This window comes from Leiobunum rupestre, chromosome 4 (genome assembly GCF_980474605.1).
Source record: "Leiobunum rupestre chromosome 4, qqLeiRupe1.1.hap1, whole genome shotgun sequence".
NCBI lineage: Eukaryota > Metazoa > Arthropoda > Arachnida > Opiliones > Sclerosomatidae > Leiobunum > Leiobunum rupestre.
Window position 1 is genome coordinate 48785979 of NC_143387.1, and position 23845 is coordinate 48809823.

Below are 23845 nucleotides of genomic sequence, written 5' to 3' on the forward strand. Positions count from 1 at the left end.
AATAATTTCTATTAAATTAATTTATTTGATATATATTTCTGTATAGTCGGAATGTTCAAACATTAAGAGAGCCCAGCTTGCGGCTTCCCTTTTCATTGCGTCACATTTCCCTACTTTTTCTTGAGAGTTGCCAGATTGGGCTGGATAAACTTTTTTTTTGTGGTTTTTCCAGTTTGTATGGCAGTAAATATTATTATTTTTTGTGTTGGATAATGTTTCATAACTTTTGTCTTATAAGTTTTATAATTACAGTTTTTCTTTTTAATACGTATACAAGATTGTAGTGTTTCTTATTTTTGTGATATTTATTTTTGAAATATGCCCTGTAAATGGTGACACAAAGAAACGTTGGTAACGTCTGTAGTCAAATTTCAACGCATTTTGCCGGCCGTTTTACCAAGTCGAAGACTATCCTAAATTTGTTTTATCAAATTAACTAAATTGAGTTTATGACGATAAAGAAAGGTCATTGTGCATGTTACTAGATAAAAACTTGATTTTTTTGCAACATGTGGCACATCTTAGCAGAAGTGGGCAAACATTGTGAGCTTTCATTTTTGAAAATCCTCTCGAAACGAGTGAGCACTTCAAATACGAAGGTCGGTTGGTCTTGTTAAGTGAGAAAGAAAAATTGAGCCAGCTCAGGGTGATCGCCGATTAGTTCGCTCAGTCAGTGATTTTTCTGCTCAATTTTAAGCGCCGCTTCCCCTTATAGCGAATTCTGGAAAAAAGACTTTCCCGTCGCTCAGTGCGTTGAAAAATTCCAATGTTAAAACACTACCACTTCTCTCGGCGCGATCTCACTCAGCCCGCCGTCAGCGCTTTCTAGTGAACGAATTATCCCGCCGCTGGAGGACATGGCGCTTCAAATTGAGCAGGCTAGCGTGTCGATCAGCCGATTTCGCTCAACGCACCGTGAACGATCAGTGACTGAGAGAATTTCACGGCGCTCGGCCTGAGCTGGTTCAGTTTAAGAGAGAGAAAATAGCATCGCCAGTATTGAGCACTAGCTTACTTGATCACTCAAATTGAAAAGGTCTGAGCGTTCATTTCAGAATTCGCTCAGGCCTATTTCTCTTCCTCAGATAAGCATAGGCTCTAGTATGAAATTATTTTTAAGTCAATCCATCTTCCTTATATCAGAGTTATTAGCAACTAACTTATGTCAATCTTTTAAAAGTTAAAGACAAAATGGTTATAAATTAAGGAAAGAATGTTTCCAAGCTTTTATATCTTTTTTTTGTCTCCTACAAATAGTAAAAGGCGGGACTAAATTGGGTCCCTACAGATAAGAAATATGGGTATAAATCAAATCTAGAAATCACAGAAATGGGGCTTAAATTAAGTCTCAAACAAATCTCTAAAAAAAAGTTTAAATTACATTGAAACAAGTCTAAATTAAGTTAGTCTTACAAACTTCGTATTCTTTATTTTATGTAGCTGGTTTGATAAGTCTTAATGGTTTCGTATATGTAGTTCAATGGCTTCGAAACTTTCTACTAAGCAGTATAAGCCAAAGTAACAATAGCGAATAGTCACTTATGGGCATTCTTGAAAATTTTAATATTACCAGACATATTATCAGAGTAAAAAATAATAAAAATACAATTTCACAAACCTGAACAACTTTTAACCTCAGATTTGCTTGAAACGAACTCCATTTATCCCTCAGTTTAGATCTCATTTCATTTGGTTGGAAGTAAGTTCCTCTATTAAAACCAGCTCCTGATGTTTTCTGCACTGCAAATAACACGTCCAAGTCAGCATCTTCATAACTTCTCCTTTCTCGTTCTATCTCGAAGGACCCTTCACTTCCATCTTCATCATCAAGAAAACTCAGAAAATCTCTTCTTTTGGACCTTCTTTGGTTTTTTTTGCGAGATTTTTCCAATTTGTGATTTTTATCGTTTTTTAACAGTTTATCACTGACAGTGGTTTTCAGGGCATCTCTCTCTTTTTTAGCAGGTTGGACACTTATGAGTTCAATTCCTCGAGGTTTAACTGCAAATACATCTTGCAATCCTTTTACAAATCCAGCTTGATAGCTAAGAATAAAATCTTCTGGTGTCACACCAGCCAATCTTAAGATTACAGAGTTCTCAACAGCCTCTTGGGACACTAGTACCACTTCAACCAAAATCATAGAATGAGACATAAATTTTCCATCTGTGACACTTATGTTAACATCGTAATTTCCTACATCCAAGCCTGCTCTTGCTGACAAAAGGCCATCTATATACATAACATAAATATCTTTATTTGCCAATTCATAAAAATAAAATTATTCTATAGCAACATAAAATTCATTTGGTTTGTACTCTTAGAACCTTTCAATAGCTTTAAAGATTTACATTTATTAACTTTTATTTAAATGGTTTTATTTAAAATAAAACAAACATCTTCAATGGGCTTACCTTCTCGACCAATCATAAACAAATGGTTATGCTGAGATACAATGTCAAAAGTCAGCTTATCATAAGGATCATCATCAGTTGCTGATATTCTTCCTAATGCACCACCTATAGTGAAATTAAAATACTCCAATTACTAAATGACTACAATTTTTTATGAGAACTTTTGTCTATTAAAATATTAGAAGTTCATTTCAAGTTTATGTTCATTTTAAGAAAAGTAAATACCATTACTTAATTATTTCTGATTAGTTAGAATTCTAAACTGAACTTATATTACATAAGAATAATTTACAGCTCTTGATAATATTTACATAATCAGGAAGGGTTTCTTTGTTAAGTTTAAGTAAAATGGTCAAATGCACCAATATTAAATCTTCTCTCACAATCATGATTATTAGAATGTTATTGCACCATGTTACACTAGAATATTTTAAGTTCATTGTTAGCACTCTTAGATAAAAATTAAAACAAGGTTTCATTTTAGAGAAAGACCTTTGATTAACACACAATACTAAGCACCTTATACTTTACATTATATTTTCAATTATTATTGAACATACCATGGAAATCATCCAAATAAGAACTGACAGAGATGCGTAAAGGTCGAACCACAGGCGGATACTTGCTCTCTTCAATAACTCTCACATGAACCCATGTTTCACTAGATAATGGTGGGCTTCCCCTATCAGTAACACGAATATGCAAGGAATAATTGTTTCTTTCAAGATGATTGTAGACTCTGGCTGATCTCAAAGTTGCATCTTGCTGAACAAGACGAAAAGATTTGTCTTCATTTCCAGATATTATATCTAATTTGAATGGCCCATCATTCGGAGGTGCATCATTGTCCGTTATCAAGAACTTGAGAATTGTAAAACCAATTGGTTTACCCTCCTAAAACAAAAATGTTGTTAAATTGTAATTACAAATTGATATTTTGGTTTCATGAGTATAGTTTCAGTTTGATCATCATAAACAGAATTGTATTTTTTTGTTATTAAATTAAGGTGTAACAAGATCAAATGTAGAAGTAGATATAGCAAATGTACTCCTTTTCAATTATTATACTACTGAAATATCTTATTATCAGAAAATGCTACACTAAATTTACCTTTGAAAATACATATACTCCTTTTAAATTATTATTATGGAAATATCTCATTATCAGAAAAGCACAATTTAAACGTCATAAAAGAGGTCTAAAAAATCAAGTCATAATATCCATTCTAGCGACTTTAAAGGTTTCATTTTCAAATATATAATAAGAATAAAACATTTATAGAGATGTGCCTTCCTGTAAATCATTTGCAAATAATTCAATTGGAAATCGTTATATTTTGTTACCTTCCCACCCTACAGCTTACTTCTGAAAATAAAATTGTAATTACCTGAACAATTGCTGAAAAATTTGCTTGAGAAAAAAGTGGTGGGTTATCATTTACATCTGATACTTCAATGTTCACCAAAGCAGTAGCTGCTAATGGTGGAATTCCACTGTCTATACACTCAACTTGCAGGACAAAATTAGAAACCTACACACAAATACAACAGACAATAATAAATAAAGGATAGGTAAAATGTCAACTTTTATGGCCTGTGACGCTTAGGAACCTTTTATTGTGATCCGGGGGGGGGGGGGGGGGTGGAATTATGAGTTAGGGCTTAGGCTATCTATTTAATGGAATATGCTGCAAACTAATAATTAATTTTTGTTACATGTTTTCTATTGACTGATTTAAAAGAAGCAAATCCACAATATATATTGGAAGGTGTGTGGCCCAACTACATAATATCCTAAAAATAGCTTTGTGAATTATACATAGCTTAGAACAATCTTAAGTAAAATATAAAATTTTGGCTAGTTTAGATCCAAAACATTGATCAAAATGAGTGAATTAAAAGGAAAAACAGTGCTTGTAATGTGAGAATTTTTAAAAAAAAATACCAATTCTCTGTCAAGTGAATTTGCCACTACTACATCTCCAGTTTCCGGATGGACAAGAAATTGACCACTGGTATCTCCATGACGAAGATTGAATGTCAGTTTTCCATTTGTTGCACTATCAGCATCACTTGCCAGCAGCTAAAAGATAAGCAAATCAATGGTTTTAAACAAAATTTGGTGACAATTATATTTGTTATAAAGAAACTGCAATGAATTTGAAGGTTGAAAACATAATATTCTAAGAAGATGATGAGAGAGAGGCGTGATGAGAGGTGTGATATCCTAGATCTATATTCATAAAATAAACTATAATCGAATATTTAAATTTTACCGCCACTATAGTCTATCTGATACAGGCCCGCCATCTATCGATAAGAAACGAGATAACGGGGTTATGTAAGGTAGCGCGGGAGAACAGCGAGCAATGTTAATGTAGCTCTTGTAAATAAATGTTTCTATTATGTTAAGAGTTATATTGAATCAACCTACAGACCTATAAATACCACAAGAGGGTGGGTGAAAGCTGGTACAAATTACCAATGTTGCACAAGCCTGCAGGCCTGGGTCTGGACAAGCGATAAACCTTCTACTAGGTTTGGGCCCATAAATGAAAATGGAAAAGGGTAAAAAATAATTCCACTGGGGGATAGCATTTTTTTTTATTTCCACGTACATAGTCTCGTAACAATGCAAACTGACACCATTTTATACAATTTATGAAAGAAGAGGCATGTTTTAAGTATACAAAGTCTAATTTAAAATTGTTTATTTCAATCTTGGCATTGTATATGCAAAACGTTTTTTGAAAAGTTTATACAAACCATGAAGTGTCTGTTTCTATAGATTATTCAATACTGGTACATAAAAAATACACCAATTCCCAAAAATTGAGCACAAGATACTGTTACCATTTTCTAGTGATACTACCAGTGGTATTATCATTTGTATCAGTTAGCTACTGTCAAAATAGTTTTCTTTAACAATAACTTAATTAGATGTGAAACATCACCAGGTCATATTCTGGTTATTAGTCGATGAGTGAGAAGCCCAAAAAGGGACATAATTGCATTAAATATGATGGTATTGTGTATTTCCCAGCTATTTAAAAGGGGAGTTATGTAATGAGAATGGTCCTAATTGCAAATAGTTACCACTGGTGTCATTATATGAGATTTATATATAATGGCCAATAATATTTTTCAATACAAGTGAAAACTAAAAACAAGAGTTAATTTTTAAATTTAGAATTGTATTTTTCATGGGATACCACTAACCATTATCTTTATAGTGACTTATAACACCAATAAATATTATTCATAAATTAATTAAGTATTTTAAATTAAATGTCAATTAGAGTGCTATAGTTTACCAGGAAACTTTGAAAAAACTTTTAAATACAGCTGTGCGATTTTCTCTCAAATATATTTGGTTAAATGGACAAACTACTTACAAGCAAATGTTCTAATACATATATGTAAGCCTAATTTATGCCTTTTATGATTTTTGAAAGTCTACAAATAATTTAGAAAAGTGAAATTAACTGTTTCATACGTATTATTGAACCAAATTGATTTAAAGCCACAGATAAACAACTGTTTAGTATTATAATTTTTATGGGACAATACATTGTTATACTATTGCTATTAGTACCACATAAAACCTCAAAATACAATTTTTTATTTCTGAATAACAGTTAGTTCATGTAAATTCCTCTAGAAGTGGGTGGAAACTTCAAAAGGTTTTGATAGCATTAAAAATATCTTGAGCAAATGTGGTTTTATGTCAGCCTGATAAGAAATTTTGAAACGGTCGCTATCTTCAAAAAAATTCACCTGATTTTCTTACCTGAATTGCAGTAAAACCAATTCTGGCATCTTCAGAAACCAAAGCAAAGAAAACGGGTTGAGAGAAAACTGGTGGGTTATCATTGGCATCAGTTACTGATATATTGACAATAACTTGATTACTCAAGGGTGGTGTTCCACCATCTCTGGCCAAAATAGTCAAACAATAATCTCTAATAGCTTCATAGTCTAATAATTTGGCAACAGATAATACTCCAGATTTTGGGTGGATTTCCAATGATCCAAATTCATTTCCTTCAATAATTGTGTAAGTTATCTCTGCATTAACTCCACTATCTTTAGATGTTGCAAAAATACGTAAGACTTCTGAGCCAGGAAGTGCAATTTCAGAAACAGCTGCGTAGTACAAAGTCTGGGCAAATTCTGGTGGGTTGTCATTGATGTCTTGTACAAGCACTATTAGTGTAGCAAGTGATGATAGCTGCGGAGTTCCATGGTCTTTCGCCTGCACAGTGAGATTGTACATGGATCGAGTTTCTCGGTCTAATGGTTTTTTCAATCTAACTATCCCAGTGGCATAATCAACAGAAAAATGACCATGAGCGGAGTCCACAAATGAATAACTTACTCGACGATTCATTCCTTAAATAAACAATTCCAATAATTAATCAACAACAAATTATTGAAAACATGTGATGAATGAAAATTCAAGTAACTGTCAATGATATTACAGTAAAAATATCATTAATATAATATTTTAATGGCAGAGTGAAATTAACATAAGTTGTTAGCCATAGTATATCATTAAAGAAGCTCAATCTATTGAAGGAGGATTAGTTATAAGATGACTTCAATTCATTTAATTTCTGTTTAGTTAGTTAAGAAACATATTTATAATAACCTAAATCAGGATCAGTTGCATGTACTTTAGCCACTAGAGTTCCAATATGGGAATCTTCTGGAACCGAAACTGAATACATGTCTTGACTGAACACTGGAGCATTATCGTTAACATCACTGAGGATAATTTCTAAGGCACTATTGCAGTACCATTCTGGTTTACTCATGTCCCTTACATGAGCTACCAAAGAATAGCGAGACTGTCTTTCTCTGTCCAAAGGTTTGGCAGTTTTGAGTAGTCCCAATCCTATTGGAAAAGTAGAATAATTAAATATTCTACTGTAATGTAACTCGGCTGTCTTATTAATATTCAAAATTAAACAAAACTGAAAAAATACAACCAAAAGCTAGGGGTGTCTATCAAGTTGGTACATTTATCACTAAAAAAAACAAGATAATTGTGGGGACACCTTGAGAGGGGGTATCCGTTAGACTCTAGGGGGTGTCCAGATGTATGGACACCCTGTTGTTGCGCCCCTGACCAAAATAATAAATTATTTTAATTAATATTAATTAATAATTGTAAATTCAATTTAATTATTTGGTCATGTCAATGAGACCAAATACGTAATATTTTATTTGTATCAGTCTAAAAATTAAAAATGGTTGGGCCCCTTTTATATTTTCCTGAAATTTCCAATCAATTTAAAAGTAGTTTTAACTTCACTGCAAATATTATCTCTAATATTAACGGTTTGGTCCCCCTTTTTTGGATACTATTTAAAATGTATATGTCACTACACAAGGTGTAGTGGCAGAGTGGTTAGCACTTTCGCTTTGCAGCAAGAGGGGCCAAGCTGGGTTCAATCCCAGATTGTGGCACTGGGTGAAAACTCTGAACAGCTCCTTCTGCATAAAGTTTGGAAGTTCTCTACCCACTGTTTTAAGGGGTTTTATCCCGAGTTCTTCGGTTTGCCCTTTCCATAAAAACTTGTAGAGGTTAATGGTAATAGTAAGTATAGGGACCTAGATGACTTGGGCCTAGGGTGGTGCCTTGATTATTAAAATGTACTAATGAAACTCTAATAGTTACGTACATGTCACTTTTAAAATCATATAAGCTTAATTAAGCTACAGAAATCAACTACATGGTCAGATTAATGACTCATGCTTGTGTAATTTAGGACAAAAGTTGCTTCAACACTGATTCCAATACAAACCAATAATAAAATTAACCACACTTCTTATTACAGCAAAAAGCAAAATAATTTTGAAAAGTGAAAAAATACTATAGAAAATTTTACTCCAAATTATAATTACTAATTAACTAAGGTTTATAAAATTTCTGTGCATGCATATCGAAATCTGCTTATCTATATAACCAAACGTTATACACCGTTTGAATGAAATATAAATAAGCCCGTTCGCGAAACATACCTGATGTTGAATCAATATACATATCTTCAGATCCGACACCGGAAATGCTGAATTCTAATAGAGCATTTTTCCCTTCATCTGCATCAGTGGCGTCCACTGTTAAAATGTAAGTCTGAGGTGCTATGCTTTCAGAGACTAGTTCCGTGTATTTGGATTTGAGACAAACTGGGGCATTGTCATTGACATCATTGACATCAATCAAGAGTTCAGTGTGTGTAACAAAGATTCCATCAGTAACTACTATCTTCAATGAGTATTGGTTTTGTGTTTCTCTATCAAGAGGCTTATTTATGTACACTTCTCCAGACAGACTAATTCCAAATGTAGTTTGAGGGTTACCAGATGTTACATAAAATTGACATTTCTGTTTCCCAAAATCTTTTGATTTAATTTCAGATGATTCTGTTATTATTTTTCAATATTAGACAAGTTAATGGTAGATATGAAAAAGGTAGTTCTTACCATGTTCTAAGTCAGCATCACTAGTGTCTAAAGCAAGTAAAACAAAACCAGGAAGATGATCTTCATTAACAGAAACTGTGTAACTTTGCTGTTTAAATACTGTAGGGTTGTCATTATAATCTTTAATTTCAATTTCAACCCAGACAGAAGCCTTCAAACTAGGACTTCCTCCATCCATCGCTAGTACTTCAAACCTATACCTAGGAATTGCTTCCCGGTCCAGAACTGATATAGTTGTAATCCACCCTAATTTTGGATCTAGCTGAAATGCAGCAGCAGCTATTTCACCTCCATCTCCCAAACTATAACCAATATCAGCACTTCTACCAAGATCTTTATCAGTCGCAGCCACTCTCAACACTGTAGAGCCCTTGGGTGAATTTTCGGCTACCTCAACTGAATAGTACTCAGACTCAAAAATTGGTGGATTGTCATTTTCATCCATAACTCTGATAAGAATATCTGTAGATGTTATTAGACCATTATTATTCCCTCTTCCGCCAGACATGACAGACTCTGCTTGAACTGTAACAGCATAAGTTGCTTCCTGCTCTCTGTCTAATTGAGCCATAAGGGACAAACGACCACTAACAGGGTCAACGCTGAACTTGGATAGCTGCAGATCTGCATCAGTTCCCTCTAAAGCTGGTGCAAGTTTGAAACGGACTGGAAAACTGCTGACATTTAAAGTAGTAACTACAGTACCAAGTGGTGATCCTTCTGATAAGAAAAACTCATAGCTGAGTTGTTCGAAACCAGGAACTGTTTCAGAACTATCAGCTATTCTGATAACAACTGGAACGTGACTTTCTTGCCGTGGAGAGCCTTTATCTCTTGCACGAACAAAAAATTGAAATTCTTCATTTTCTGTAACGATATGACCAGACTTGCCTACAACAACACTAACTTTTATCATATTAAAAACCTTTAGCTTACGTAAATTTAGTAATTTTTGCAGTAAATATATCTCTCCACTATCATGTGTTACAGCGAAAATGCTAGTGGTTGAGATACTAATGCCACCACGTCCAAGTAGAGAATATTGCTGGCCATCATCATTAGTATTTTCGTAAATGCTATATTCAATACTTCCTGCCGCACCTTCATCAGCATCTGAAGCATGGACCTGGAAAATATTTAATTATAAAATCATTTTATCTTTTAAGTAAATAAATTAGCATTGGCCAATATTAACCAATTCTGATACTAATTTCAGGTTTCAACCAATACCAATTTTTTTACGGAAATGGCAATACTGACTTTCCCAGTTTTTTACAGATTTCTTTTATTAATTTACTGCTACCAATTTTCTAACACTACTCGTGGGACAATCACTGAAGTTTGAATATCAAATGTGTTATCGATATTTCAGACAGACATCATTGAAGTAGGGTTTAATAAATACGGAGGATAAAACATAATGTGAAGCTGCAATCAATTGGCCTCAACATTCGAGCCCTCATTTGTGACCAAAGTGGAACCAATCAAAGCGTGTACAACAAAATGAACGTCTCAAAAACAAATCCATTTGTTTATGTGAATGAGAAAAAAATCTACTGTTTATTTGATTGTCCCCATCTCTTGAAGAGTTTTCGAAATAATTTTCGAAAACACGTTTTAATATATAAGGAAAACCGAATATAATTTCATTACGTAGATGAATTTTTCAAAATGGACAATGCACAACCTGTGCGCCTTGCCCCAAAGCTTACAGGAAGGATTATGAACCCCAACAACTTTGGAAAGATGAGAGTAAAATGGGCAGCTAACCTGCTGAGTCATTCAGTCTCCGTGGGCATGTCAACCTATATTTCCCTGGGTAAAAAATTCACACATTCTTAGTTATATGTCTCGTAACATGTTTTCTTTCTCATAGGCATGTTAGATGCTCAAGCTGCACCCACAGCCGAGTTTATTGGACTTATGGATGAAGTTTTTGATGCAGTGAATTGCAGTAAATTTAAGAGTACCAAACCTCTTCTGCGACCATTTACAGAAACCTCGTGTCACAAGGAAGTACTTTTAAAGGCAAAGAAAATGTTTGAAGATCTTAAATTTTTGGTTCCCAGCAATGTTAAAATATATTGCGTTGATGGATGGATTCAGTCAATAACTGCGATACTTTCATTGTGGGAAGATTTGAAAACCGAAGTCTTAAAATATTTGTTCACAAGACGTTTAACACAAGATCCTTTAGAAAATCTTTTTGCGAACATCAGGCAAAGGAGGGGCAATAACACCAACCCTAGTCCAACTCAATTTAAATATGCTTTCAAGCAAGTACTCATGATGACGTTGCAGTCAACTAGCGGCACTGAAAATTGTGTGTTCGGTTGTACACATCGTAATTTTGTATAGTACATGTACCTATATTCGTTTTCAAATGTTTATATAGCGCACGCGCGCGTGAAAGTGAGTTTTTGGTTGCTGTTAAAAAAGGTGTTATTTTGCGCGTGTAAAAATAAATTAACGGCCAGTTCTGTTTTGAAATAAGAGGAAAAAGGTTTACCGGTTTTTATGTCGGAAAAGTTCGCGTCTTTTATTTCGCTGTTCACGACATTGTGAAAAGGACTCGAACGAGACTTTGTTTTCGTTTAAGTCATTTTCAGCAGCTGATAAATCAAGTGCATCCAGTGCTGATGTTAAAGATCCCAAAAAAGCTATTTCCAAGCTGCTCGAAGCAAAAAAAAAACTGTCCAAGACTTTGGATCAAAAATAGATCTGAATTGTTTATCCTATGTGATAGGTAGCTCAATTCGCAAAGTTAAAGGACAGCATGAATGCGGCTCTTCAAAAGAAATTTGTCAATTTCTAACTGAATCTGAAACGTTAGAAAGCGATACACAAATATTCACCCACTTGAAAGCATACAGTTATGAAAAAGGCAGCTTTGGCGGTTTAACTTCCCCTTCTGATATTAAGCTTAATACTTCATTGTGAAGAAGTTTTTCTTTGTGAATTTAATGAAAATATGCACCAACCACACATAATGCAAAATTGTATAGCAAAAGCCAAGGAAAAAATCCAAAATCATGATATATGTGAAGGATTTTTAAAAAAACTCTTAAAACTGTACTGCCGTATGCGTTTGTATTATGCTTTAAAATTTATAAATACAGGAGTTATTGATGAAAGAGATAAGAAAGCACGCGAAGCCACAGCAAAGAGGTTAGCCACTTTAAATAAAAACTCCGCAAATAGTACTTCTTCAGCAAACTCGAGCATAGCGCAAACAAGCCAAACTCAAACCGAGTCAAAACCAGCTATAACAAAAAAATTATTAAGAATACAACACTTAGGTTGTTGATACAAAGATCCATTTAGTAAATGTTTTAACTTTTCAATGAAAGTTACTATTACTCTTTAACATGCTATGGAAAAGAATAAACATGTCAGCCTAATTTAGTCGTGAAGAAATCTTGCCTACTACTTTTTACTTTGCGACCTTTAGTCCTTAAGTTCCTAAAATGCCATAGTGAACTAGTCTAAATTTGTTAAAATCACTTGAAAAATGGCCTTTAGTTCCTAAACATTGATAGTGTTTTAGATATTATTTCCTAAAAAATTAAATTATTTAAAAGCCAAAGAGCAAGATAAAATTCTAATAATACCAAAGAAGAAATCTAACCTTGAAGACAGCGTAAAATGGTAGTTAATTCCTAAAACTGAAACAACTTTTCTACAAATGGATTTGTAAAATAATTTTAAATTTTGATATAAATTAAATATTCATTAGATATAAATGTCTTATCATTTTTCGAACATATTTTCTGTCGTAAGAGTCTCTTTTAAGTTAAATTAGGATCTAATAATATGTTATTGCAAGGGCTTACCTATATTCATAAGAAAGATAACCTTTGAAACAACTTGAAAATGCGAAAATTCCCGCTTACCAAAGACCACAAAACTTAGCTATATAGTCTTTGTTAAGGCCCCAAAAGCTATTGCAAAAACCATTTTGACCAGCTATGAGATGGCGCCACACTCAAAATCACTAACATTTTTTTTACCAGGAGACGCCTGTCTAAATGCGAAGCATTATATAGTCTTTGCTAAAAACTGGGGTCAACTACGCATGCTACGCAATAACAAAAACCGCGCCAAATATGACGTCATCAATTTGGATGGCGGCCAATTTAAATAGACCGTGAACGTCATTAAACAACTTTATGACAAAAGCTAATATTTAATTTTACCTCATCTTTTCAATCATAGTCAAGTCTCATAAGCTCCCGTCTATTTCTTTGCCTATTTTCTTGTTTCTCCCGCTAGGAGTAGAAGCCCAGTAAAGACTACCTCGGGTTGGTATTAACGACGACGGGGTCTTCTACCCTTTTGATTAGACATTAAACCTTTTTATTCACCTTAAACGAGTTATTATTATGACCTAAACACGAAATATAAAACGCAGTTAACAAATGCTTAAGGTTAGCGGCGCCATCTACTGCAGTTTTAAATAATGTGGGAAAATCAGTATTGGAAGGTTTTTTAATACCGGGTAAAATCAGTATTTTAGATGCAAACCGATTAGTTGAAAAATTAGATATTGATTACCGATACCGATTTCATATCGGTTTGGGCCCAACACTAAAATAAATCAGAGCAAAGATCATGATCATGCAGTGGAGTTAGTTAAACACTATAGTCCAGTAACTTTCGGAAAAAAATCGACCAAACTTCGGAAAAAATGGCCCAGGCTGAATTTTTGCATACACCTTTATTTAGTGTCTATTAACGTTGTCAAAAGTCCCCAGCATTGGGGTGTATGAAATTTGGCGGGAAAATTACCAGCAAAAATTGTTTTTCACCAATATCTTCGTTATTATTACTTTTACAGCTATACTGTCAATTATAAAATTAATGATGAGCACATTCTTGACAAGAATGGTCTTATTTGAATTTAGCGCCTGAGCAGTCGTTTCTGCGCAATCGCAGTGCCAATGTTTTCAGTACAACTTCAATGTTTCTTTTGTGGAAAAGAATATGCCATACCTAAAAATTTAACAATCGAAAGAGGTTATCTTCTTATAGAACCTCCCCAAAGTCCTAAAGTCTGCAGTGCCAACTTTCACCGCCATCTCAGAAAATGGCTGCCGTTTTATATTCGCTTATAATTAAAAATCTATTTAACCAAACTCAACATATAAGGTGTCATTCTTCTTCCAATTGTCTTATCTTTCTTTACAAACTCTTAAAACATCGATTTTATCAAACGGTATATTTCTTACATATTGCTTATTAATTAAAACTTCTAGTAATATTTCAAAGTAGCCCTGTTGCTCTGGAGAAGGTCAAAGTTTAATTGGATTAAATTGATTAAGTAGTTATTTTAATATTAAATAATAATTGATACCCCACCCTTAATTTTCTAAAAAAAAACGCCCTTGGTTTAACGCCAATTTCGAATGAAAAATGTTTTAAGGCGAAATATGAGTCAAAATGTTGTGCTTAGTTAAAAAAAAATTAGTTTCACTGCCTGACTTGACATTCAACCACAAGAGTCAAGAGGACATTCTAGGTCGTTACGACCACAGCACATGCAGTTTCATTTTCTTCTTGTTCCTCAATTTAATTTTCTTCTTGTTCTTCAATTTCATTTTCATCTATTCTTCAATTTCATTTTCATTTTGTTCTTCAATTTCATTTTCTGCAGGATTGTCTATTTCCTTATCGCTCTTTTCTTTCTCGAAATACCATCACTGCTGTTCTACAAAATTTCGAAAATTAGTCAGAGGAAATAAAAAACGCCACCCTTTGGATCAACAAATTGTCGCAGCAATGAATAAAATTGGTTCTTACATTGAAACTAATGACGACTCTCAATTTACTCTTTCTGAGTTAAAAGTGCCAGAAAATTTTAAACCAGACGATAAAACCAGAGTGAATAAGCTGCAAGAAAGCTATGCAGATAGTTGTGATAACGACTAAAACCACTGGCAATACAATTATTTACTTTCGTGATACGCAATATGATATTTTAAATAAATTATTCATCAAAGTAAAAAAATTGATGCCGAGGAAGAAAGATTCAGAGTGCTTGCACCTGCAGCCGCAATTATTTGGTAAGTTATACGAACTCAAATTTGCGAAGTTGATTACTATTCTCCAAGCACCACTATGTTTGACCACGTAGAAGAAAATATTTTTAAAAATAAAAAAGGAAAACTGGAGTCACTTCAAAAGAAATCTACCACTATCAGTCATGCTATCATGTCAGCAACTCATTCCATGTCATTCTCGTCTCCTCTACAGTTGGTACTCTTTACTTGCATCGACAATTTAGCTCGAAACGTGTCTTAGCATGTTTAGGTCAATGCACATCATACAAAGAAACAGTTCTATTTGAGGCTTCAAGTGTACTTCCGCCTCGTCCGTTAATTTCTTCACCAAAAGAGTTGTGTTTGTGACAATGCCGACCATAATGTTGCTATGATTGACTGCTTCAATACGTTTCAAGTTGTTCCAAGATTAACGGTAATGCCAACTGCTGTAAAAATGGCTGTAGCTGCACAAGTTCCTATCAAAATTTATGAAAACCACGGGGTACAAGGGTTAAAAAACATTATGGTTGAAACACTAGATTGAGATGAAGGCTCAAGGTCAATTCTCCGGAATTCTGGATGTTTGGAGAGTGGCAACGCGTTCCAAAAGTACCAGGTTGGAGAAAGTTTATGGAGCATCTAACGAAGCAAGAGACATATTTCAAATCAAAGATAATTTATTTGCAGTTTATCAACCAACCTGCAAATAATTAAAAAACTATACGGCGTTGCATCGCATACTAGACGAATCTAAAACTCAGTCATAATACATGCGTCATGACATTTGATCAATCACTATTTTTAAGCACAGGAAATTGTTGCTGATTCTGATAAAAATTATCCGTTTTCAAAGATAATCGTGAGACTAGGAGGTTTCTGTTAGAAAGATAATCCTTAAGTACTGTGCTCATTCTCTATCGCGTCATCTGCTAAATGAAACAACTTTTAGTTTCATTTCTATTATGGTTTTGGTGAGCCTGTTGTTATGTGTGTCATTTCTTAAACTCTAACTTAGTTTTAGTGCATTTTATACTCACAATATTTACATAAGTCTGTAAATACATTATAATGTGAACAAATAAATTGTTTTGTGCATTAAGTCATTGTAATTGATCCAAGATATTCTACAAATAGTAAACAGAGCGTGGTTTACAAGGCTTAATGACTACAGAAAGTTTTAGAAGATTTACTAGATATATAAATATATACAGAACAAAGGAACAAGAAAAATGGCAAGTAACTCCGGAGATAGTAACTCCATTACCTCTTTTACATTTGAGAAACTAAATGAAGACAATTATATGGACTGGAAGTTTTACATGAAGAATGCACTTCTCTGAAGGTTTGTGGGCAATAATAGATGGAACAGATGTTTTACCCACAATAGTAGGAACAACAACTACACAAATAGAAAGATATAATACTCAAAAGTAGAGAGCCCTAAGCAAGATAGCTATGGGAGTTATTTATTATTATTATTATTATTAAGCATGGAAGGTACTTCAAGATATATATGAGCCAAAATCAAGAATACGGATTGGAGAATTACGAGATGCCTTTCAAGGAATAAGGTTCACTCCACCAGAATCCATGTCTGTATATTTAGCACGATTAAAGCATGTTTATGAAAAGCTTAAACTAGCTGGAAAAGTGGTGCCGGATGACGAGTTAGCCTACCAAATGATTAATCACTTACCAAAAGAGTACGAGAATGTTGTTAGTACTGCTTATATGTTGGATGATACGAACTTTACCCCTTTGAAAGTTAAGACTGCAACGGATGCCCTAATGTATGAAACCGAACTTACCCTAGGCATAGTGGCTTTTGCCACTAGGACAGCCTGACACTCCTATTCCTACAGTACTATTTATTATTTTAGTTATCACAACTCCAGAGAGATGGCGCCAGAGAGGCGAGAACCGCCTTAACTCCCAGGGGGGCTACTCTATATAAGCTCTAGTCCGAGCCGGCAAGGGGGCGTATATTTTTTTGGCTTCTTGACTCAACGGTCAGTCGGCAGCCCGCCGGAGTAGCTCGCCAGATGTTCCATGGCTGCACTGTTCCTTTTCCGTAAGGTTATTTTTTTGCCGTGATAGTTATCCCTGCCACTAGTTATCATAAGCCTGATCTCAACAGCAATTAAAATGGCTCTCTCCTCTCTGGTAATGTTAATTGTTAATTTTGTCACTGATTTTTCACTATGTAATAAGCATCCGTTGATAGTTTAAGATAAGCTCGTTTCAATTGTAATTCTTCTCGGCCCCCAAATAAAGACTTTATTTATTGAAATAAGGTAATTTTATTTCGATCGAAGCCGATTCGGTTTTCCCTTGATTGAACATCGGTTACAGAAATAAAAAATGGCACCCGAACTGGGGCTCGAGTAGAAGATGAACTTGATTCAGTGATGGGCGAGCTGTCCCAGGACTACCCAGCTGATTTCTATGACGCTCCCACAACATCACTGACACGAACCTGTCACAACCACCACACGGTTTCCGGATTACCGGCTCCGCTCAGGGGTTTACCAACACCTTCCGCCGCATTACTGCCCACCCCGAAGGACATTCCCTTTGATTCCAAACGTTACAGTGTGCGTAGACGGGGATTAAAATGTTCTCGATGTCGCGGCCCTCATCTCCGCCGGAACTGTTCTCTCGCACCCCACCAGTAGTGCTACAATTAATAACTTGTTTTCTTTTTTGTTATTATACTTTTTTTTTAAAGGGGGGAGGTGTGCAACGGATGCCCTAATGTATGAAACCGAACTTACCCTAGGCATAGTGGCTTTTGCCACTAGGACAGCCTGACACTCCTATTCCTACAGTACTATTTATTATTTTAGTTATCACCACTCCAGAGAGATGGCGCCAGAGAGGCGAGAACCGCCTTAACTCCCAGGAGGGCTACTCTATATAAGCTCTAGTCCGAGCCGGCAAGGGGGCGTATATTTTTTTGGCTTCTTGACTCAACGGTCAGTCGGCAGCCCGCCGGAGTAGCTCGCCAGATGTTCCATGGCCGCACTGTTCCTTTTCCGTAAGGTTATTTTTTTGCCGTGGTAGTTATCCCTGCCACTAGTTATCATAAGCCTGATCTCAACAGCAATTAAAATGGCTCTCTCCTCTCTGGTAATGTTAATTGTTAATTTTGTCACTGATTTTTCACTATGTAATAAGCATCCGTTGATAGTTTAAGATAAGCTTGTTTCAATTGTAATTCTTCTCGGCCCCCAAATAAAGACTTTATTTATTGAAATAAGGTAATTTTATTTCGATCGAAGCCGATTCGGTTTTCCCTTGACTGAACATCGGTTACAAGACAATGCTAGTCGCAGAATACGAAAGGAGAAAACTAATTGATACAGAAGAAAATATGTCTGAAAACACTACTGGTTTTAGTTCAACAGTTTCTCATGATAGAAGAAAAAGAGGATATTCTCAAGCAAACAGATCAAGTAGAAATTGTTTTAAATGTGGAAAACCAGGACATTTCATTAAAGATTGTAAGGCTAATGTCAACAACAATTATGGAAATAGTACTACTTCTAGCCAACGGGGAAATCAAAACGTTCAAAGCAGATGGAAAAATAATCAGAGAGGAAAACCAAATACTAATAAATCATGTTTTGCTGCTGTAACGTCAATGACCGCAGCTGTTGATAAAGAAACTTGGACACTAGATAGTGGAGCTACGCATCATTTTAAGAATAGGAAAGAATGGTTATACAACTATAGAGAGATAGAAACCCCTATCGATATAGCTTTGGGCCAAGCAAAAGCCATTGGTAAAGGCGATATACTTGAAGAAGAGGAGCTGAATTAGAAAAACTTTTTCTCCGAGATGTAATATATGTACCTAATTATAAGCGCACATCTATTCTGAAGACCAGGGTTTGGTTATGACAGCGATTTCACAAGATAATAACCTTTACATTGTTGATGGATATGTTAACGATGTTTCATCTATAAACCCCAGTAATGAGTCTGAAGCAGTACTTTATCTGAAAAGATGATGTGGCAAAATAGATTGGGTCACCCAAGTAATAAAAGAATGAAGGACCTCTCAAGATTGAATATGGTAAAGGGAATTCCAAATTAGAAAGGATTTTTAGATATTTGTTCACCCTGCCGTTTATCAAAGTCTACAAAACAACCATGTCAAGAAATAAGCTCTATTACAACAAAGTACCCATTGGAACTTATACATTCGGATATATGGGGTCTTTGTTTTGTAACGTCTCTGGGAGGAGCGAGATACTATACCTCATTTATTGACGATTTTAGCAGAAAGGCAGTGGTCTATACAATGTATTCGAAAAGTGAAGCATTCAAGAAATTTAAACTTTATCAAGCATGGGCAGAGACAACTGGATAGAAAAATCAGAAGATTGAGAACAGACAACGGTATTGAATATAGCGCAAATTATTTTGAAACAAACTTGAAACAAGAAGGAAAATGGAATTGAACGCACAAACATTATACTCCCCAAATGAATAGTGTTGCAGAACGTTTTAATAGAGCCCTGATTGATGGAACGCGAACATTATTAGAAGAATCTTCATTGCCGCAAAAGATGTGGGCAGAAGCTGTCCATACATGTACCTACTTAGCGAATCGGCTTCCACATTCAAAAACTGGAGACAAAGTACCTTAAGAATTATGGGAGTGGCTTGAAAGAGATAATTAGCACTATTTACGCTCCAAATTTGGCGGATAAAATGTTATTAGGTCACGCTTACGCTAGATCAGTGAGATCTGATACATTGGTTCAAGTTACCCAATCTCATATTATTTTTAACGAGATAAAGTAAGACGATGACAAAACCTTTATCTGGAGAATCTCGGCAACGAAATGTTATCATTCAACGAAGTTGAAAACTCGAGTGCTGTCGAAGAAGATAAACTTTCAGAATTGGAAAATCGAGGCCCCACTGCCAAACTGTGGGTACAATATTTTGAAATGATAACAATTGTAAAAGAATTTATCAGAGCGGAGAGAATGAGAAACAAAATCGGCACATTTGTACGTCCAACACATGCAAAACTTAGGAAATTCAATGGAAAATAAAGCATTTAAGAAGTTCACAAATAATTTTTTCACAATTAAACTCAACAATAAATACTTCTCAGGAACATGGAGTGATATGATAATCGAACAGTCGCTCATAAAATGCTCGAAATCGAAAGAGGGCTTTACATGAGGAAGAAGTACCAAGGAAAGGGTCTTGAGTAAATGGGTTTTTGGGTTACTGACTTCTAGCAATATATCTGAATGACTTGAAAGATTTTGTGACCTCTCATTCGATTCTGGTGAACAACACGTTGACGCAAGGGACCCTCGCGTGGAAAGAGACGACACAGATGTTGATAAGCTAATAAATTGGTTTCAGACTCATCAACCTTTACCTGACAATCCAAAAATAATGTCTATAGCAACAGATTTAACAGGCGACTGTAAAATCAACTGTCACAATGCCCATAACATTGGTATTACTACAATGGAAAAGAAGACAGTAGCAAAAGATCCCTTATTGTTGTTTCAAAGAATTATTGTTATGAGAAGATCTGATAATGAGCTTCGAAACTATTTACAATTTGAGTTAGCACCTTATCTGGTTTCACTTTTTGAGGAAGTCGATTGCGTAAATAAAAAAGTCATCTTTTTTTGAGAGCTTCACTACACTGACCATCCAACCTGATTCAGAAAATGTTACACATGTGGTTGACATACATCAATTATGTTATAAACATTTCAGTTCCAGATCTGTTGTAGTTTTTGATGGTTACAATAATAGTAAGAGCTGCGTAAAAACTGCTGAACAACTTCGCCGAACGACTAAGCTGACCTCTTGCGACGTTCTCTTTGACGAGACGATGTTAGAGAAAAATGGGAGGCTTCACATATTACCCTATCGTTTATGTTCATATCACATTTTGTTTATGTCCTGCCTAGCAGTTCTGAAGTTTCATCTGCTACAAAGGAGGACACGTTGTTAGATGATTCACAATAAAGTTTATTGTTCATAACACGTTACAGTAAACCAAGAAAAATTCTTTGACAGCACTCGACTCTAGTTCAGGTCGTGGAAGAAACCGAGCCCATGTTGCTAAGGTCTGCCTCCAGAAGCAAGGGTCTACCAAAGACAACACTCAGACTGCGGGAAGCAAAATGAGTGCTTCTAACGCAAGACTCTAAGGAAGTTGGCAGAAGACTCTGCAAAGGGTAACTCCACTTCAAACAAGAGATCAAGGGAATCGGACCATGACTCGCCAAGCTCTCAACAACTGGCTGCCAAAAGGTCTAAGTCACAGACCTCCCTTCCATAAACTGCAACCTTGTACCTCTTCGTGCTGGAAGAGAGTAACAGGTGGAGGGGGGTAACACTTCATGCTGGCCAACTAAGGCTCTGCTTCTTCCTTAAGCTAAGGTGTAAGGTACCGTGCTGAGGGCTGAATGGTACCAGGGAAGCGAAAATACGGTATAACTAATGATCCCCTCAGGGAACCAGGCGAAACCCCGTCGTAAGAGGTCACCACCCGGTAGTCTTCCTCCCGGGTGGTGACCTCTTACTTTCCTCCATACTCGTGGAATAATTTATGAAATCAAAACAAAAACAAAACCAAAAAAATGAGCAAGGGTCTACTTCCAGTAGTACCTGGCTTGATGAAAAGAATGAGCAAGGGTCTGCTTCCATCAGCACCCGGCTTGATGGAGGGTCTGGGTCATCTTCGGATGTAAACCGACCCTCAATAACGTCAATACACAATGCACGCCGCAAGGCTGCAAGGATCGCTAAGAAAGGAGGTTCAGTCATCCTCGGGTGACAAAGTAACCCCTTAGCTTGGCTCTTGCATCAGTGGAAAACTAGTGCAGGGAAGTTGGTCTTACGGTTAATCCTAATAAAACGGTACTTGTTCCCTTTACACGTAAAAGGTTGCAATACTCTTTTAATGATATCTCCGTATTTGGGACTATTTTGAGCGAAAGCACGGAGGTGAAGTACCTTGGTGTTACTCTTGACAACAAACTCAAGTGGAAGCCTCACCTTGACTCTAAAGTTAAGAAGGCTAAGATGTTACCTTGAAGGACCAGAAGTGCAGTTAGCAGGTCATGGGGGCTTAGCCCTAAAGTGGTCTTCTGGCTGTACACCATGATCATCAGACCAATGCTCTCTTATGCTGCAGTGGTCTGGTGGCCAAGAGTCCGAATTAAGACTGTGCAGAGCGATCTGCGTACCCTACAAAGGCTGGCTTGTGTCAGCATCACAGGAGCTATGAGAACAGCCCCAAGTGCTTCTCTAGAAATTCTCCTGAACATTCTTCCTCTTCATCTTCATCTTTTCATAGAGGAAGCTGCTGCTATGGGAGCCTATAGGTTCAACCAGAATGGTTGGTGGAAGGCGAATACTTGGGATAATAGCCACACCAAGATCTTTCGGGAAATCTCAAGTCAGTTACCTGTCTACCTAATGGGTTCTGATATGATGACTACGAAGCTACATTTTAGTAAGTCTTTCAATACTTATTTTCCAAGCCGTACAGAGTGGGCCAATCATAGTACCCTCAGGGCCAGAGGAGAAATCGTCTGGTTTACCGATGGGTCTAAGACCCGCTCTGGCTCTGGTTCGGGGATGTATATTCTTACTAGCAATCTCGGCTTCTCTGAAAGCCTTGATGTCTATGCTAGTGTTTTACGGGCGGAAATTGCCGCTATCTGCTTCTGTGGGGACTTTTGTCTTAAAAAGAAGCTTCATGGCAAGGTTATCCAAATTTATTGGGATAGTCAACCAGCCCTAAAGGCTCTCAACCAGTTTCAGGTCTCTTCTAAACTGGTTTACAGCTGTTTGAACCTCCTCTCGGAGCTAGGCACCAGCAATGAAGTTCAGTTCTATTGGGTTCCTGCCCATCGGGGGTACTATGGTAATGAGAGGGCCAATGTCTTAGCCAAGAAGGGGGCAGAGTCTGGGTTCTTTGGTCCTGAACCTGCCGTTCCTATAGCATAGTTCGCGGCCTTATCTCTAACTCCATGACTGACTGTCAACTCAAGCTTTGGCTTGAGATGGATGGCCAAAGGCAGGCTTAAGAGTTTATCTCGGGCCCCTCTAGGCAGAGAGCTAAGGAGCTGCTCTCGCTTTCCAAACCTAATATCAGGTTGGTCGTTGGCCTACTAACAGGTCATTGTCTCCTTAACAGACATTTTTACCTGATTGGAATCAGTGATGATCCAATCTGTAGGGCGTGTCAGGCTGAGGAGGAAACCGCCTCTCATGTGCTTTGTCAGTTTCGATTACTACGTGGCCCAAAGATTCGAGCATCTTGGTATGCATCAGCTGGAAACTTCTGATTTCTATAATATGCCGGCCAAAAGGATTCTCCGTTTTGTGTCGGATATTGGGCTTTTTAAGTCTTAAGGTTCGGGTTTGCACAATGGACCTCTGGTCGACGTGCGCGAACGGGCGTGTCCTTAGCCCTTCACCCCTTCATTAATAATAATAATAATAATAATAATAATAATAATAATAACCCCTTCACTTAAGAGGCTCAGGTCGGAGGATTTCAATCCCTCACCTGGGTATTCTCAATCTGCGGCCAAAAAGGCTAAGGAGCACCCATCTCCTATGTCCTATAGTGACGCAGTAGGGTTGCCTAACATGGCCATTGTAAAAGATGGCTTTCCGAACAACCTTGTCACAGAGTAGGAGATGGGCGCCGTCCAGTGTGGGATTCTAGAGAAAGTTGATGGGACACCTTCTGGTGAACCTCTTCCTCTCATCAGGAATTTCCAGCTGGTCGGAGGTGCCATCACATCTCTGTGGGGATGCCCCAACCGGGGAGTGGGTAAGGAAGGCCTTTGACCAGAATGACTGTGTTTTGGAGGGAACGAAACTTTTAGTAATAAA

At 36.3% G+C, this 23845-nt stretch overlaps 1 protein-coding gene across 5 annotated transcripts in view; it reads right to left on the reverse strand.

The window, feature by feature from the left end:
• Positions 1–23845, reverse strand: part of kug (FAT atypical cadherin kugelei) — a 164337-nt gene that overhangs the window by 24547 nt on the left and 115945 nt on the right. For all 5 annotated transcript variants that reach the window (XM_090172864.1, XM_090172865.1, XM_090172868.1 and 2 more), the window contains 10 exons: positions 9840–10029; positions 8904–9770; positions 8442–8843; positions 7066–7311; positions 6205–6806; positions 4360–4497; positions 3803–3946; positions 2975–3308; positions 2415–2519; positions 1619–2232 (listed from right to left, as the gene is read on the reverse strand). In XM_090172864.1, the coding sequence (XP_090028990.1) occupies positions 1619–2232; positions 2415–2519; positions 2975–3308; positions 3803–3946; positions 4360–4497; positions 6205–6806; positions 7066–7311; positions 8442–8843; positions 8904–9770; positions 9840–10029 (3642 nt within the window). The remainder of the gene's footprint in view (positions 1–1618; positions 2233–2414; positions 2520–2974; positions 3309–3802; positions 3947–4359; positions 4498–6204; positions 6807–7065; positions 7312–8441; positions 8844–8903; positions 9771–9839; positions 10030–23845) is intronic.